This window comes from Leptonychotes weddellii, chromosome 16 (assembly GCF_054177405.1).
Source record: "Leptonychotes weddellii isolate Sample4059 chromosome 16, ASM5417740v2, whole genome shotgun sequence".
Classification (NCBI taxonomy): Eukaryota; Metazoa; Chordata; class Mammalia; order Carnivora; family Phocidae; genus Leptonychotes; species Leptonychotes weddellii.
The window spans coordinates 42,230,700-42,248,842 of NC_138384.1; the positions used below are offsets into that span (position 1 = coordinate 42,230,700).

Below are 18,143 nucleotides of genomic sequence, written 5' to 3' on the forward strand. Positions count from 1 at the left end.
TCTCTCTCTCTCTCTCTCAAATAAATAAATAAAATCCTAAAAAAAAAAAAAAACCACCACCACGTGCCATCTGAATGGCTGAAATTTAACAAGTTAACAACTGGCAACATCAGGGACAGGTAAGGATACGGGGCAACTACAACTCTCAGCTTCTGCTGAAGAAAACGTAAAACGGTACAACCACTTTGGAAAACTGTCAATGTCCAATAAGGTTAAGACATACATCTACCCTAAGACAACGCAATTGCACTCTTAGGTATTTACCCAAAAGAGATCTCCATGCAGAGGCTTGTACAAAAATGTTCACAAGCAGCTTTCTTCATAATCGTCAAAAAGTGGCAAAAGCCCAGGTGCCCATCCACGAGAGAATGGAGAAACAAATTGTGGTCTCTGCCTGAGGTGAATGCTACTCGGCTGACATGCAGTATGGAAGAATCTCAAAAACACAGGACGTTGACTGAAAAAAGCCAGCCACAAAAAAGTACGTACTATAAAATTCCATTTATATGAAATTCTACGACAGGCAAAGCTAGTCTGGAGTGACGGAAGAGACCAGAGGATGCCTGAGCTGGCGAGGGTGGGGGGACGGGGAATGACTGCAAAGGGGTGCAAGGGACCTCCCCGGGATGCTGGCAAGGCTCCACGTCTTGACTTGGGGGCCGGTCACACAGGTATACAGTTGTCAGAGCTCCTCGACCCATACACTAAGATCTGTGCATTTTATTGTTTGCAAAATACACTTCAACTAAAAATAGTTTCTCACTGAAAGGAAAAAAACTCATCTTGTAAGAAACTGGTTTACTGTTTACTTAAAATTATAAACTTGCTTTTCCAAGTAGGTTTATTTCTACCCCAAAACATTTTGTGGATTAGCCAGCTGGTTAACTATGATGTCACCAACCCAGCTCTAATGAATTCAACCAGTAAGAAAAGGATTGTGCCAACTTTTAAAATATTTGTAATAGAGCAGGGCGCCTGGGTGGCTCAGTCAGTTAAGTGGCCAACTCTTGATTTTGGCTCAGGTCATAGTTTCAGGGTCCCGGGATACAGCCCCACATCCGGCTCCAAGCTTAGCAGAGAGTCTGCTGGAGATTCTTTCCCTCCCCCTCTGCCCCTCCGCTCCTCACGCTCACATTCTCTTTCTCCCAAATAAATAAATCTTCAAAAATAAAATAAAATAGGGGCGTCTTGATGGTTCAGTCGGTTAAGCATCTGCCTTCAGCTCAGGTCGTGATCCTGGGGTCCTGGGATTGAGCCCATGTCAGGCTCCCTGCTCAGCGGGGAGCCTGCTTCGCAGGGAGTCTGCTTCTCCCTCTCCCTCTGCCCTTCCCCCCGCGCTTGCTTTCTCTCTCTCTCTCAAATAAATAAAACCTTTAAAAAATAAATAAAATAAATAAAATAAAATATCTTTAATAGAGCAAAAGGCATTCTTTCTTGTCAACATTTGTCCCATATAAAGTGACTAACAGGGGCGCCTGGGTGGCTCAGTTGTTAAGCGTCTGCCTTCGGCTCAGGTCATGATCCCAGGGTCGAGCCCCGCATCGGGCTCCCTGCTCAGCGGGAAGCCTGCTTCTCCCTCTCCCACTCCCCCTGCTTGTGTTCCCTCTCTCACTGTGTCTCTCTCTGTCAAATAAATAAATAAAATATTAAAAAAAATAAAAAAATAAAAAAAAATAAAGTGACTAACAGAGGCATCCCAAACAATGCAGAATCTTGATTCGCCAGGACATCTGTGAGAACCTCTGGGACCACAGAAAAGCAGGTTTGCCCTCAAGCAGTGGCTGCCTCTTAGACCAAACAAGTGTGCCCGGTTGTTCACGGCCCCCTCCCCGAAGCAAACGTGGGTCTCTGCCCTGGTGTGCGGTTTATCACCCGTGCCTGCTCCTCCAGGGGGCAGAGGGCAGTGGGACTCACCCAGGAGGCCCTGGCGGGAACAGGGCTGAGGGCACCTGGGGCAGGGATCAGCATGGGGCTCAACTTGAAGCCCTGCTTACCTCGTAGTCTTGCTCCCCAGCCCCTGCAGCCGAGCTGCCCACCAGCACCTCCACGAAAGCCGAGCCGTCATTGCCGATGTCCACGCTGTGTATCTGTTCCTCCTTCTCCAGCTGTGGGAGGGGAAAGCCCACCGTCAGGGCCTGCTCTGCCCCTGGCCTCACTGTGGGCCCTCGGGAGAGGTCTGACCCCCAGCCGGGCTGCCACGTCCCCTCGCAATGTCAGCTCTGTGACAGTGGGAGCCAGGGTAAGGGGTGTCACCGCGTCCCCCGCGTGTAGCACAGGGCATGGCCCAGAGGTTGGAGCTCAGGAGATCTTCCCTGGATGAATGCCTGAGCCCCCATGCTTGCCTCCCCAACACCTCCAGACTCCGCCAGATCGGTGTGGAACCTGCTGCCATGGAGCTCTCCGTGGTAGCACCTGCCAGGGTTCCAACTTCATTCAAATAATCATGCACACAAATGGCACATCTGTCCCCTCTCCCCCCAGTCACACAGGACTCTGAGGAAGCTCCCCCCAGGTAGGGGCCTGGTGTGGTTTTGCTCACCATGGCTTCCTGGGTTTGAATCCCAGCTCTGCCATACACTAGCGAAATGGCCTTGTCAGCCAGTCTCTTGGAGCCTCAGTATCCTCATCTGTAAAATGGGGATAATCACCAAATCCAGGAGTATACACACGAATACTATGGCCACACTACACAGCATGTAGTAGACACTCTGCCCCGGTCAATCAGGAGGCACTGTTAGTCAATGCTCCATAACTACTTTCTAAAGGAAGGAAAGAGCTATCTATGTGGAGGAAGGCTCCCCGACAAAGGGTCTGCCATTCCCGTCTTGACAGTTAAAGGCACAGAAAGCCATGTGGGGGTGGAAGGCAGTTAGGAACGGATGATGCAAGTCGGCTCTCCAGTTCGGGGCTCTTCTCTTTGGCTTCTAGAATGACAAGTTATTACAGCACTCAAAGGTACCTAGTCCACCGCCCCCAGGAGCATCCGATGCTCCAGTTGGCCCTGTCACTCGCCCAGACTTCGCCTACGTGCCGCCACAAACAGAGACATCCCTACAGGGGAGGAAGGAGCCTGGACTTGGGGTGAGGCGAGCCTGGGTTCAAATCCAGCCCTGCCATTTCTAAGCTGAGCAAGCCCGGGGGCCGTGCAACCTCTCTGAGCGGCGGTTTTCTTCCGTGTGGGATGGGCGGGCTGTCCTTATAACCCTCCTCCTGAAAGGAGCTGAGATGACTCACGAAAATAACAGCCACAGTAACACCTGCAGCGAACACTGAAGTGCTCATGTCGTACCGGACACGCAATACGTGCATCCCCTCTCCTCACAATGGCTCACTTAACACACGAGCGAACAAAGGCAGGAAGCGGTTATGTAACTTCCCCAAGGTCACACAGCTGGTGAGTGGCAGAGCCGGGCCTGCAGCCCAGGGAGGCTGGCTCGAGTCCACGCGTGCTCCTCCACCCCATCACGGGCACGCTGGAGAAGGAGGCGGTGCTGAGGGAAGGGGCTTCCCATGGCAGAGCCAAGCTGGCCTCCTGACGGCTCCCTCTGCCTCCACAGCTCTGAGCCCTGGGACGGTGTGCGGTGCTGCCCAGGTACACAGGTCCTAGTCTGACTTCTCAGCCTCCTGCCATACTTGATGGCTCCCCTCCAGCCACGCCAGCCTTCCTTCCGTCCCAAGAGCACAATGGCTCCTTTCCACCACAGGGCCTTTGCACCTGCCATCCCCCCTGCCTAAACCACTCTTATTTTTCTTCAGTTATCACCACTCAATTATGTAACTACACTTTTTATTTGCATCTGTCTGGCATCTGTTTCCCCCACCAGACTTCTAAGCTCCATGAAGGCAGAGACAGTATCTAAGTCATTCCCCACTGTGTTGTGAATGCTGAACAGTGTTTGGTCCTTCCCAGCTCTGCATACTTAGTCTGTGTGACCCTGGAGCAAAGAGTTTCATTTCACCCCTTGTGTCTCAGTTTCCTAACCTATAAAATGGGCACAGTGACAACTTTGAACTCAGAGAGTCGTTGTGAAGATTCAAATGAGGGATACATAACAAGCCCCTGGAATAGTGCCTGCCATAGAGCAAACGCTCCTAAATGTCAGCGGACACTGTTCCCACAGGAACTTCAATACGTTCCTGATGGATGGATGGACAGATGGACGGGAAGCGCCTAGTAACCATTTGCTGAAGGAACCAATGCCCCGAGTTGTAACTCGGGCTCTGCCCTTCCTGACCAAGTGGCTTTGGTGAGGCACTTGCCTCAGTGTCCCCATCCTGTCACAAAGGAATCATCGTGGCCAACACTTTCAGATTCTCACTGTGTGCCAGGGGCCTGGTGTATTCGTGTCCCACTGCTGCTGTAACAGATGACCGCAAACTCACTGGCTAACAACAATACCTCTTATAGATCTGGAGGTCAGAAGCCTGAAACTTGGTCTCACAGGGTTTCAATCCAGGTGTCAGCGGGGCTGCATTCCTTCTGGAGGTTCTAGGGGAGAATCTGTTTCCTTGCCCTATTTCCAGCTTCTAGAAGCCACATGTGTTCCTCAGCTTGTGGCCACTTCCTCTGCCTCCGAAGCCGGCGACGGCATCACTCCGGCCTCTGTTTCCCTCTTCATGTCTCCTTCTCTGGTTGTCCTGCCTCCCTCTTTCCTTATAAGGACCCCTGTGAGGATGCTGGGTCCCCTCCTATCCTCCAAATAACCCAAGCTAATCTCACTACCTCAAGATCCTTAACTTCACCACGTCCATAGAGTCCCCTCTGCTGTGTAAAGTGACACATTCCCAGGTTCTAGGGATCAGGACGTGGATGTCTTTTAGAGGCCATGACTCTGTCTATCACGATTGGCTAAGCTCTTCGTTGGCCGGGCATCCATGAATCCTCACCTCACAACTACCTTAGAAGGAAGGGCCTGTTACTCTCCCGGTGTTACAGATGGGCAAAGAGGCTCAGACACGTTAAAGAAATAGCTCACATGTCACACATGGCTAATGACGGAGAGAAATTTGACCCAGCAGCTGCCTGCCTACAGCCCCACACTCCTTCTCAACTCCCCTATTCCAACCCTCGAGGTAAAAAGCCAACATCTTTACCTTTCCCACGTGACAAAGCACAAGGCTCAATCTGTATTGTGAGTGAATGATTTTTTTTTGCATACATTAACTACTTGTACTTTAAACACGCACATGTGTTTCTTCTTTGTGTATTTCTTGTATTTCTTCTTTGTGATAAAGAATTTCCGGCCACAGTGTTCACATATCGAGACAACCCAAACATCCATCAATTTATGAGCGGACATGCAGCATATGGTGTACCCATGTGATGGAACAGAAAAGGCTGACCCACATGACAACACATAGGAATCTCGGGTGTATGCTCGGTAAGAGAAATCACACACAAAGGTCATAGCGTATGATCCTGTCTATGTGAAAGGTCCAGAACATACAAATCTACAGTGACAAAAAGTGGATCAGTGGTTGCCGGGGGGGCAGCTTGGGCAGCGGAGGGAACAGGGAGTGACTGTTGAATGGTGATGGGGTTTCTCTGGGCGATAAAAATGTTCTCGACTAGTGGCAGTGACTGCAGAACGCTGTCAAGATGCCAAGACCCACTGAATTGTACGCTTTACATGGCTGAGATGGTGAATTTCATGGTATGTGAATTTTATCTTAAAAAAAAAAATTGGGGCGCCTGGGTGACTCAGTCGTTAAGCGTCTGCCTTCGGCTCAGGTCATGATCCCAGGGTCCTGGGATCGAGCCCCGCATCGGGCTCCCTGCTCGGCTGGGAGTCTGCTTCTCCCTCTCCCTCTCCCGCTGCTTGTGTTCCCTCTTTCGCTGTGTCTCTCTCTGTCAAATAAATAAATTAAAAAAAAAAAAAAAATTAAAAAAAAAAAATTGGGGCGCCTGGGTGACTCAGTCGTTAAACGTCTGTCTTCGACTCAGGTCATGATCCCAGGGTCCTGGGATTGAGCCCCGTGTCGGGCTCCCTGCTCCACGGGAGGCCTGCTTCTCCCTCTCCCCCTCCCCCTGCTTGTATTCCCTCTCTCGCTGTCTCTTTCTCTGTCAAATAAATAAATAAAATCTTTAAAAAAAAAAAAAAAAGCGAGGCGACCAGCCTCAGTTGGTTAATCGTCTGACTCTTGATCTCAGCTCAGATCTCAATCTTAGGGTTGTGAGTTCAAGCCCCACGCTTACTTAAAAAAAAAAGTAAGTGTTCAGCGTCAGCGGTTAGGAGACGAGCTCAAGCATGAAATGCCGGTCATCCGTGGCCAGGTTCATGTGCACCTTTCTCAGGAAGACATAACTCACGACAGGAAAACAAATGGGGCTGGGAAGGCTCACAAAGTTCCTGAGAGACATTTTGTTAAAAAATTGTTCCACGTCCAGGAAAGGCAAGGTTATGCACCATTTAAAGGAATCAGGTATGGGTGCCTCGGTGGCTCAGATGGTTGGGTGTCTGCCTTCGGTTCAGGTCATGATCCTGGGGTCCTGGGATCAAGCCCCACATTGGGCTCCTGGCTCAGCAGGAAGCCTGCTTCTGCCTCTCCCACTGCTCATGCTCTCTCTCTCTCTGTGTCTCAAATGAATAAATAAAATCTTTATAAATAAATAAATAAATAAAGGAATCAGGTAGAACTTTACCCCATGCCAGTGGATCTCCAAGATCTATTGTTATTTGAAAGAAAGCAAGGGGAGAGAACGGTGCATATACTATGTACCTGGTGGAAGAGGTGGACAAACTTGTTTATGGGTGTTCAGTGACCCAGGAGGGCCACGTGAGAAACTGCCAACAGTGGCTGCCTATAGAGGGAACAGGACAGGGTGGAAACAAGCAGGGAGAGGAGGGTGTAAACCCTTTTGTGCCTTTTAAATTTTGCACCATATACATATAATACTCATTCAAAAAGTTAATAAAACTGGGTGTCTGGGTGGCTCAGTCAGTTAAGTGTCTGCCTTCGGCTCAGGTCATGATCACAAGGTTCTGGGATCAAGCCCTGTCGGGGACCCTGCTCAGTGAGGTGTCTGCTTCTCCCTCTCCGTCTGCCCCTCCCCCTGCATATGCTCTCTCTCTCTCTCTCTCAAATAAAGAAATAAAATCTTTTTTTAAAAAAAAAGTTAATAAAACTGCAATGGTATTCTCCAGCTATGGAGTACTACACAGAAATGAGAACGAGCCATCCACAGCTACACCCACCAATGTGGATCAGCGTCACAAACAACAGGGGTGCCTGGGTGGCTCAGTTGGTTAAGCGTCTGCCTTCGGCTCAGGTCATGGTCCTGGGGTCCCGGGATCGAGCCCCACATCAGGCTCCCTGCTCGGAAGGGGAGCCTGCTTCTCCCTCTCCCTCTGCCTGCCGCTCCCCCTGCTTATGCTCCGTCTCTCTCCCTGTCAAATAAAATCTTTAAAAATAAAAAAAGTCACAAACATCAGGCTGAGTGACAGCAGCCACAGACGTCTATCCTGCGTGCTTCCATCTATATAAAATTCAAAAAGAGGCAAAACGAATCTGTGCTACTAAAAGTCAGGACGGTTGCTACCCTGTGGGGCGAAGGGACAGGAAGGAATGCAGGGGGCCTGGGGCCCGGGCCCGTTCTGTGACTCGGATGTGGATGGCGTGTAGATGGGGAGTACGTGGCTTGCAGTCTGTGAGGATTCACTGAACAGTGCGCTTCGCTGTACACCTGTTACACATCAAATAAGCGAAAAACAATTGAAAACGCCACGAGGGCAAACTGAATGGTTAGCAAGCCACTGAAAAACCACCACAAAACGTGCGCCACGCTGCTGTTAAGCATTTCTTCTCAAGAACGCATGTCAGCGGGGCACCAGAGCTACCTGGACCTTGTCCCAGCCATGCCCTCCGGCCCAGGAGCGGTTAGCCAAGAAGCTGGAACTCCCCTCCTGGGAGCAGCTGATGGGTTATCCTCGGAGCCTCCATCAGCTACCGCAAACAAAAAGGGTGTGTGTGGCCGTCACGAGCAGAGGGTTGAACCCTGTGTGGTAATCCAGATGTTGCATAACATGGTTGGGAGGAACACTCCACAGATTAATCCACACGCATCTGTGTCCGGAAATGTCTGCCTTTCCACTCACTTGACAAGAACCAGAATTAGCATTAGATGAATCTGGAGTCACCCTGAATCCTGGCCATTGCCAAATGCAATCAGATTGCCCAAAGTGGGGGCGCCTGGGTGGCTCAGTCGTTAAGCGTCTGCCTTTGGCTCAGGTCACGATCCCAGGGTCCTGGGATCGAGCCCTGCATTGGGCTCCCTGCTCCGCGGGAGGCCTGCTTCTCCCTCTCCCATTCCCCCTGCTTGTGTTCCCTCTCTCGCTGTGTCTCTCTCTGTCAAATAAATAAACAAAATCTTTAAAAAAAAAAAAAAGATTGCCCAAAGTGTCTCTCATGTGGGATAAATTATCAGTCGCTGCGATGCCGCTTGCCCCCTGCGCTTTATTCTCAACGCGGAAAGCAGGATTCCATGAGAAGCTAAGTTCGCTTCTGTTCCTCCTTTGCTCAGAGCCCTTCAGTGGTTCCCAACTCATCCAGAGTAAAAGCTCAAGTACTTACAGTGGCTCTCAGGCCTTCAGCGTGTTGGGGGCCCTCCACCTCCGCCCCATTAGCTCATCTCCTGCTTCTCCCCACCTTGGCTAACTCCACTGCACCCACACTGGCCTCCTTGCTGTTCCTCCAGCACGCCAGGTGCCAGGCTGCCGCAGTCTGTGTTTCCTCCCAGATCTTTACATAGCTCACTGTGCTCAATGTCACCTGCTCAGGGAGGCCTTCCTGGATCCCTATTAAAAGAAAAACCTCTTGGGGCGCCTGGGTGGCTCAGTCGGTTAAGCGTCTGCCTTCAGCTCAGGTCATGATCCCAGGGTCCTGGGATCGAGCCCCGCATCGGGCTCCCTGCTCCGCAGGAAGCCTGCTTCTCCCTCCCCCACTCCCCTGCTTGTGTTCCCTCTCTCGCTGTCTCTCTCTCTGTCAAATAAATAAATAAAATCTTTAAAGAAAGAAACACTTCCTGTCACTGCCTCCTCCTCCAGCTGCAGCATTCCCCTTTCCTCTTAAGGGTTTAATGTTACTCCACAGCACTCACCATCCCTCTGACACTCTTTACATATTGGTTTGTCAGTCCTTCCCTCCTAACATGAAAGCTCCACACGACTGACATATTTTGGTCTCGTGCTGTCTGCTGCTGTGTAGCTCCAGGACCTAAAACAGTGCTTGGCCTATAGAAGGCACTTCATAAATAATTAGTGAACAAATGAACATAAGAATCCATTCACTCCTGAGTCTATAGGTCCTGCCCCTGTGCTGACAACTTCCACACCTCTGTCTCCATCCAGGTCCGGTTCTGATTCCTAACTGCCACCTGGACCTCAGTCCCAAAGTCACGGCACGCCTGGACATCCCAGCTGAAGGTATCACCTTCTCAAGCTGCCCCTTCTCTGGGTTTCCCATTTCAGTGACAGCTGCAATATCTCCCTCAGTCTCCCAGACCAGAGAACCCTGTGCTTTGCTCTGGCCCCTCCGGTTCCCGCATCCCCCTGTCACGTCTCTCTTCCCTCTGGTCTCTCTGCTCCCACTGCAACTAGGGTACAGAATGGAATGTGATTCTCCCAGGGTCACCTGATCCTAAGAGAACCCAGGAGAATCATCACCCAGTAATAAAAACACGAATCCCTCCCTTTACACAAACATCTACCTGTTGACAGAGCACTTTTGCAGACGCTATGTCACCTCATTTTCACAATGACCCCGGGCTTAGATCTCATCATTCTCAATGGACAGGTGAGAAAACAGGTTCAGAGAAATGGAAAAATGTGCCTGAGGTCACAGAATGAGTAAGAGGAAGAGATGGGGACTTGAATCCAGGTCCCAAGACTAAATTGTGAGCAACTTGTCCCTCCCTCAGTTTATATATTTATTTGTTTTGTACCTCCTCAATTTTAAACACTGGCTTTAACCAAGTGGCATAACCTCTCTGGGACTCAGTTTCCTCATCTCTCAAATGGAGATAATACTAGACTCTAGGTCATGGGGTTTTTATAGATTCAATGAGTTGATCCATGTGAGGTGTTCAAAAACATAACTGGCAGTTGCAATGCTGAACCAATGTCAGCTCTCATTATTATTACTCTGTTAGGGACTGAGAAGATGTTTAAACTTCTAAAATCAGAAAGTCTTATAGGTCTGTGTATTTTTCCTGGGGAGAGAATCCTCAGCTTCTCTGTAATTCTAAAAAGGCTCTGTGAGCTCAAACTTTTTCGGAACCACTGGGCAAAAGAGATATCAAGAAAAGGTTCGACACAATCATGTAAGCCTTGCTCCGCAACATCCCTCCCCAGGGGCGCCTGGGTGGCTCAGTCGTTGAGCGTCTGCCTTCGGCTCAGGTCATGATCCCAGGGTCCTGGGATCGAGCCCCGCATCGGGCTCCCTGCACCGCGGGAAGCCTGCTTCTCCCTCTCCCACTCCCCCTGCTTGTGTTCCCTCTCTCGCTGTGTCTCTCTCTCTCTGAAATAAATAAATAAATAAAATCTTTAAAAAAAAAAAAAGCCAGTGGGTGAACACAAAGCAGTGTGACAAAGTGTTCAGAGCACCAATGTGGGTTTGAGTCTTAGCATGCCATTGACTGATGGTGATAAGGGCCCCTGCGTCACACTGCACCTGTGAACAGCGAGATCATCCAGGCCAGTACCCAGCACAGAGCAGATGCTTCAAACATGCTTAGCTCTCTCCTCCCATCAGTTTCTTATCCGCGACAGGAACAGCCCGCTTGGAATTCTGTAACCATATGGGGTCAAACCACACTTTCCTCCGTGCCTGCCTCCAACTTCACAGCACTGGGGTGAAGAGTGGGTGAGAGCACTCAGAAGAACCTGGCAAGCATTCTAGAATGGCACTTAGCCTCGCCACGTCACTCCTCCCCACTTCCCGCTTCAGTTTCCCCATCTTTAAAATGGGGTTGATTGGTTTCCATGAACTTCGGGGACATTTTCCAGCCCTGAGCCCACTGACTTCAGGAGGCAGGATAGTGAGAATGATTCACTCTGTTCCAGCTGAGGAAACTGAGGCCCAGAAAGTAAAAACAACCACACATTGATTCCTATGGTCATCCTGGCCTAGTCCTCTGCTAAGGGGCACAGCAATCACACTGCCCATTTTCCAGGTAAGGAAGCTGAAGTCCAGAAGGGAAAGTGTCTTAACCCACTGCCAGTTGGCTCAAGAGCCGTGTCTGAACCTTGAGTCTCCAGACTCCTATTAGGAAGGAGGCAGGGGGAGGGCAGGATCACCTGGAGCACCACAGAGATGGTCTTCTCGCCTGCCTTGGCTGCTCGCCATTTTCGGTAAGTGTCCGCCTTGAGGAGGTTTTCTGCACAGTGGGTCTGGAGATAAGCGTGGAAAAAGGAAAGTAAGGGTACAGGGAAGAGAGCTCGGTCCCCGGCTCTCACATTATTCCTTTGAGTCCTCCCGAGCCCTCTGCGCTGCCCCAGATTTAAAATTCCCCGTTAATCCCACCACACCCTGCCTCGAGTCCCCTGTAACATTTTCCCCTGGATGCTCCCCAGTGCCTCCTTTCCCGACCGGAAGTTCCCCTATTCCACATCTCTCCCAGAATTCCCTCATAGCCTCCTGGAATTCCCCCCTGACCCGCCACAGACTTCCGTGAAGTTCCCTTTCACTCTCCCAAAGTTCCTGTGGTGCCCCCGCATGGATTCCCTGACGTCTTCCAACCTCCTCCCAAGCCAGCTCCTCACCGAGTCCTGGCTACTGCAGGACACCACATGGCGGAGACGGATCTCCGGCATGTCAACGTCTTGGGCTTCGCCTGGCGCGAAGGATGGAGGAAGGTCCGAGTTTGGGGGGGTGGAGGAGGGGGGGGTGCTCCCTGCGCGGGCTGAAGTGCGCAAGCGCACAGGCTTCGGGCCTTTCAAACCGCGGCGCGCCGGCTCACGCGTCGACGCCGCGCATGCCCAGTCTCGCCTCTCCGGAGCGAGGCGCTTAGTTCCCTAGCAACGGGCTTTCCTCTAAGCTCCGCCTCCCGGTGTCGTTCACACCCTGCTTTCTGGGCGCCTGGCAACAGGAGCGGCCTCCGGGATTGGCCCCTAGAAAAAAATTCGCCATTCTCATTGGACGATGCAGTCACCGCCCAAACTGAAGCCTTAGAAAATAGGAGAACGCAGACCTGACTGGTTTTTCCCAGGGAACCTGGAGCATACTGCTACGGGATCCTCTCCACGGGTTCCTGCGGTTACACTCCTCCCCGCTACCCCACCACCATGCACACACGAACAAAATCTCCGATCTCTCCAGGGTTATGCCTGAGGCCAAGAGAGTGGATCAAAGACTTATCTAAATAAGACCCAAAGTATGCATCCAAACCAGATACACCCAACCTAGAATGCTTTCACCGATGCCTCAGTTTCCCAATATGTGACCTGTGGGCATCTGTCTCCTACCACGCCCGCCCCTGCCTGTTGACAGTCATCCCTCTGTTCGGTCCCCGTGAGACCCAGAGGTGCAGCCCCAGGCGGGATCGGAGTTGCGGACAGCCCAAACACAGAACAGGGAATATGAGCCAAGCGCACGAAGAAGGAAGAGAGACAGGGCGCCTAGTCCCCCGCAGAACGAGCCTGGACATGCTGGGCCCTCCCAAGTAGGGCCCCACCCACGCTGGGCGCCTCCTTGGAAAGAGAGGGAAGAGAGAGGGGATCTCAGTCCTAGCAGCCACCCTATACCTAGAGGGAATCAAGTGACCCGACTCTGACCTTGGGCTTCAGGCCAGAAAAGAGGGGGAGAGGAGGGCGGTGGGAATGTGAGAAAACAGGAAAGTGACCTTCTGGGTCTTGATGGAAGAGGGGGCTAGAAGCCCAGAGTCCTGGGGTCCCTGTGGAGCAGGTAGCTGAGCATGAGATGCCCATGTCCCTTTTGGATTCTGGTTCCGTATCCCCAACGCAGAGCCACAAAGGCCTGCCCTGAGATCTTACCTCAGCTATTTCTCACCTCAGGGTGAAGGTGGATCCAGACCCGCCCCTCCTCAGCTTCCTATAAGGGCTGGGGACCTGGGACTACAGGTTCACTCACCATGAGGACTCCCATGAAACCCGGGACCTTCCTGCTGGCGTTTACGCTGCTCTGCACCCTCCTGGGTCTGGGTAAGTGAGAAGGGATCTGGACCATGAGGACCATGAGAGAGCACTCAGCAAGGTCTTGGAGGGGGACAGAGGTGGTGTCCTGGGAATTCAGATTCATGGTGAAGGCAGGGTCTGAAGGAAGAGAAAGCCTGGGGCCTCAAGGGAAGAAAAGCTCAAAAGTTCATGTGACTGGATCCCTGAGAAAGGAGGGAGCTTGGTGGGCTCTGAATCCTCTGTCCCCCCAGGCAAGGTCTCCAAATAAGACAGGAAGTCTAGGAAATTGGATGAGAGCATGACTAGAAAGGGAAGGAAAAAAAAAAAAAGCTGGGGGGAGGGCGGCATGGGGGAGTAGAGATTTCCTTTCTTCCTGGATTCTAGAGTTCAGACCCCCAGCCCCCCTTCCCTTAGAGGTGGGAGTTCAGACAAGCTCCACCTTCCCCAGGACTCATGTCTGGGCCCCCAGTTGCCTCCTCTCTTAGGACCAAGGAGTCCATGCCCTCTGCCCTCTTGGTCTTGACTCTCCCTTCTTGATCTGGGATGAAGACCCCAGGCTCAGGTTCCCCTGCCTAAGCTCCTACCATCCCCAAGACCTACACCTGGTCTTGTGTCCAAGAAACAGCTGGACCTGAAGCTTCACAAAAGCCCTTGGAAACCTTCACCAGGACCCCTCCCTGTCCCCCAGCCTTCTCAGAGGACCCTAGCATTCCAAGTCCCCAGCCTTGTAATTAGGGAAACAGGCTCCCTGGTGGAGTCGCTTCCCGCCCCTGGAAGCGGCCTTGCTGGCTTCCCCACCGCGTCCCAGGAAGAGCCCTGGACAGCTCCCTGGACAGCGGTCAGTGCTCCACCCCTGAACAATTAGGGAGACACCTGTCCCTCCTCCCTCAGGACTCCAAATCCGGCCCCCTTTGCCCCATCTCCTTCTGGACCCTGAAGTCTCATTGGTGGTCCGCTGACCATGCCCCTCATGTCGACAGCCTGGCTCTCTACACTGCAGGGTGCCCGCTGAGCTGTGAAGTGTGCCGGGGCTCCGGGCCCACGTGCAGCGGAAAAATGAAGGCCTGCGAGGCCGGCAAGGACGCATGCGTGGTCATCGTCGGGGAGTCGAGCACAAGTACGAAGAGGGTCTGGCGTCACACCCTGGGGAGGTGGTTGTGCCTTCAAGGGTAGAAGATAGCTTCACGCCAAGGGAGGGATCATCACGGTGCTCGTGTGGGAGGTCAGGGAAGAGGGAAAGACTATCCTGAGGTGGTGGGTGGAAGGAAGCGAATTCAATGGGATGGTAGAAACCATTGTTCTCAGGGATTTCGGAAAACGAGACTCTGCAAAATATTAGATTGGGGGGGCGGGGGCAGATATAGAGACTTTCTTAGGCAGGTGGAGATGAGGAAAGGAAAGGACATGGGGAACAGAACAGGTGAGAGGGGTAGAATCTAATAGGCAGGAGGTAGAATGGGGGTGGGGGAGGAATAGAAGAGAAGGAAGAGGCTGGTGTGGGTTGGGAAGAATGTGATCAGGTTGACCATTTAGGGTGAGAGGGAGGAATCGTCCAAAATGGGAGGAAGAAACCCCACCCCCACCCCCCGGGGATGGTGGGGGCGGTGCGGGATGGAAGGGACCATTCCCGACAGGAGGAGGTCGAGGGAGAGACATAAAAGGGGCCCTGCCAGACAGGAGAGGAAAGAGAACCCTGAAGTATGAAGCAAATCGTCGTGAAGAGAAGTAGATGGAGATGGGGAGGAAGGTGGGTGAATTGGGAGAGGAGGGCGTGACTTCAATGGAAGGGACCGCCCTAGACCCGAGAAAGGATAGGGGAGAGATGGAGAGACCATGGGGGCGGCGGGGGGTGGGGGTGGAGCGCAGGGCTTTTCATTCAAAGCTGAAAAGGACCATTCATTAGACACAGGAGGGGAGATGATGGGGCCGAGGCAGGTGTGAAGGCGGCGGAGCTGAGGGCCACCTGGAGTGTAGGAAGAAACCACGCCCTACCGGAGGGGGTGTGTAAGGAGGGTGGGATAGAGGATTGCACGCTGCCCTATCTAGCGAGCAGGCGTTGGCAGGTGGGCGAAAGGACCCGAAGGCCTTGAAGAGACGACCCCAGGCTTATAGGAGGGAGATTCAAACCCTGGGACTGGGGGAGAGGAAGGTGGGGAAAAAGCACCTTTTAGGAGGTGATGAGGAAAATCCTTGGATTGGGTTGGGAGAGACCACCACTTGGTCGCGAGGGGGAAGACCACGGAGACTGGAAGAGACCACTGCAGCCAAGACGTGGGGGCAGCAAGAGACCACCTTAGAGGATATGGGTGTTGCAGGGTGGGGTTGGGGGTGGCCTCCCAGGGTTTGTTGGATGGGATTTGGAAGGTGCAGGAGGAGGGCGAAGATGGAGAAGGCTGGGAGAGACCATTTCGCACAAGCCTAGACAGGACCTAGACAGGAAGATGGCAGTGGGGCGGGGCAGAAGGGACCCGGTCAGGCAGGCACCTGGGCTTGGCAATGGGGAGCTGCAAGAGGCCATCAGGCAGACTGGGGGCTATGGTAATGGGGCGGGTGGCGGGGGCGCCACTTTATAAACTACTCCAGACCATACCCCAGGCAAATAAAGGGGCATGGCTTTGGGGCGCTGGAAGAGACCACTCTAGGCAGTCGCGGGGGTGTGAGAAGTGCAGGGTTGGGAGACCCCCCTCTCACGGAGGCCGGGGTCCGCGCTGGAGTGGGGTCAGCAGGCGCAGCGGGGGCCCTCCCTTCCTTGCCCCCCATCCTTCAGAGGGCCATCACGCTCTGAACACCTACAAGGCCTGCATGAAGTACAGCGACTGCTACACGGGATTCGTGTCCACCACGATGGGCCCCAAGGACTACATGGTGTCCAACACCCGCTGCTGCCAGAGTGACGGCTGTAACCATGGCTCCGTGCCCCGTGAGTGCCAGCTCAGCCCCGCATCGGGACTCGCTTCTTCCAGCCGCCCCTAGAGAGCCCACTGTGTGTGCCCCCGCCTGCCTCTGCCCCGCGCTCAGACACTGGGCAACTTGCTTGCCGTGCCCCTCAGTTTGCTTACCTGGAAAGGCAGTGTCCATTCGCAGCCCATGTCCCTCCCCCCGACCCCCCCCCCGGGTTGTTGTGAGGTGAGGGAAGGCTTTCATCTCTGCACCTTACACTGCACCTTCATCCACAGCTCCCCAGAACAATCGCACTGAGAACGGTCTCCAGTGCCCAGCCTGCATCGCGCCCTTTCAGGAGACATGCCCTGGGACCCAGGCAGCCCGCTGTGTTGGCCAGGAAACCCACTGCGTCTACTTCGCTGGCAACGTGCAGGCTGGTGAGGGGAACCTGGATCTCTAGAGGAGGGGACAGGGCCCCAGAACTGGAAGCCCATACTGCCAGGTTCTAGGGGAGATGGTGGCTCCGGGGAACTGGGTGAGGACATGCAGAGTGGGGCAGTGGAGGGGCGGGGGGGAAGGTCCCTGGGTGGTGAGGAAGGCGGGGGTAGGGGCCGACTCCATTCTGAAATCCCCTTCTCAGGTCTCATCAACCCCAAATTTGCCACTCGGGGCTGTGCTACAGAGAGTGCCTGCTACGCCAAGGCTGGGGCCCAGGTGCCTTCAGCCTCCTATCTCTACTTCCTCCACCGAGCAGACTGCCTTCCAGCCTCCCAGCCCCCTAGCAGGGCAGAGTGAAGAACTGAGGAATATGTGGCTTGAGCCACATATTTGTCCTCAGCCTACACCTCCCCATGTGCCTGAGTTCTTGTGATATGATGCATCTCAGGAAGGTAGGGTGCAGAAAGCAGGGGTCCTAACCCTTGGGAACTTCCTCTTTGCAAGGAAGGGAGAGAAGACCCTACTGTTTATTAAAGGAGTGCTCCCTACTGGGCTGCTGTGCAGTGTTCTCCATGCTGTACCTCATTTCAGAATCCCAACAACTCTGTGGATATTATTATCCCAATTTTACAGATGAACAAACTGAGGCCACAGGTTGTGGTCACTTCCCTTGGGTCAAACCACTAGGGAGGGGCAGACCCCGCGTCCATGATCACTTCTCCTGACTAACCTCTCCCTCTTTTTGCCTGTTTTCACGTCTGCAAAATGTGGATGGTAATAGTTATAACCTCGTTGGGTTGTTGTGTCAAATGAAAGAAAACTGCAAAAGCACTTGGTGCGGTGCCTAGCACCTGTAAGACAATGTTGGTTCTAGAGACTATATGTCTGTAAATGGTAATCATCATAATAGCTGCTACTCAATGAGTGGCCATTACTTGGAAGGCGCTAAACACTCTCCTCAATCAGATTATGCTACAGTAACAAGCAAGTCCCTAATCTCAGTGGTTTAAAGCAACAACGTTGTATTAGTCGACTAATGTTGCAGCAATGCTGTGTAACAAACCATCCCCAAACTGAACCATTACAACAAGCATTCTTCTTTCTGAGGGTTTGTGGGTGGCTGGCTCTGCATTAGCTGGTTTGGCTCCAGTTTGGGAGGAGGATTCAAGTTCTGGGATCAGTGGCTAATGTTCTTACAGCAGATCACAAGAGCACAAGAGCCCAAGTGCATTAAAAGCCCCTACTGAGGTCCAGTGTGCTAACATTCCATTGAGTCAAGTAAATCATATGGTCAAAGCCAACATCAACTGAGCAAGGAAGGGTGCTCTGTTTCCAGTAGGAGGGAGGAGAGCAGTATTTGCTGAACAAGTCCCCATTCACAAATAGTCGAGTCTTCCCTCACCCTACGTGTCCAGCACCGTTCACAGGGTGTTCTGTTCATCACAATCGTGGAGCAGCCACCAACTCGAACATTGCTGTGTACAGGAAAAAGCACAGGGATGTCTCATGTGGGTGATTAAATGCCGTGACCCAGAAGTGACTTGACATAACTCATGGTATGGAGCTAGTCACATGGCCCACCAAACCCAACGGGGTTGGGGGGTGGGGCGGCTAGGAAGTGCAGTCCTGCTTGGTGACATTGACCACGGACGTGTTTTGTAAACAGCAAGAATGGCTGCCAGGGCCTCCTAG

General features: G+C 52.7%; 2 protein-coding genes and 1 long non-coding RNA gene across 8 annotated transcripts in view; 1 reads left to right on the plus strand and 2 right to left on the minus strand.

Annotated features, from left to right (window-relative positions):
- XRCC1 (X-ray repair cross complementing 1) overlaps positions 1–11,878 on the minus strand; it is a 25,473-nt gene extending 13,595 nt beyond the window's left edge. For 2 of the 4 annotated variants that reach the window (XM_081807004.1, XM_081807002.1), the window contains exons 1-3: positions 11,760–11,878; positions 11,295–11,387; positions 1,995–2,105 (exon numbers count right to left, since the gene is read on the minus strand). In XM_081807004.1, the coding sequence (XP_081663130.1) occupies positions 1,995–2,105; positions 11,295–11,387; positions 11,760–11,810 (255 nt within the window). In that variant the 5' untranslated portion in view covers positions 11,811–11,878. Of the gene's footprint in view, positions 1–1,994; positions 2,106–2,539; positions 2,590–11,294; positions 11,388–11,759 lie in introns of those variants that run through there. The other 2 variants (XM_081807005.1, XM_081807003.1) reach the window with 2 other exon arrangements.
- LOC145717602 (uncharacterized) lies at positions 7,118–11,288 on the minus strand. Its single transcript, XR_014140934.1, has 2 exons — positions 8,572–11,288; positions 7,118–7,684 (listed from the first exon to the last, which is right to left on the minus strand). It is a non-coding gene; the product is annotated as an uncharacterized LOC145717602 (long non-coding RNA).
- On the plus strand, positions 11,720–17,529 carry PINLYP (phospholipase A2 inhibitor and LY6/PLAUR domain containing). 3 transcript variants are annotated; one of them, XM_031022366.2, is made up of 6 exons: positions 11,720–11,852; positions 13,011–13,157; positions 14,131–14,247; positions 15,898–16,050; positions 16,307–16,450; positions 16,654–17,529. In XM_031022366.2, the coding sequence occupies exons 2-6, from the start codon at positions 13,088–13,090 to the stop codon at positions 16,806–16,808; spliced, it is 639 nt and encodes a 212-aa protein (XP_030878226.1). In that variant the 5' UTR covers positions 11,720–11,852; positions 13,011–13,087; the 3' UTR covers positions 16,809–17,529. The 3 variants fall into 3 exon arrangements, with proteins under 3 accessions (XP_030878226.1, XP_030878229.1, XP_030878225.2); XM_031022369.2 differs by lacking the exon at positions 11,720–11,852 and having other exon boundaries at positions 13,015–13,157; positions 14,111–14,247; XM_031022365.2 differs by lacking the exons at positions 11,720–11,852; positions 13,011–13,157; positions 14,131–14,247 and having other exon boundaries at positions 14,976–16,050.
- The last annotated feature ends 614 nt before the right edge of the window (positions 17,530–18,143 follow it).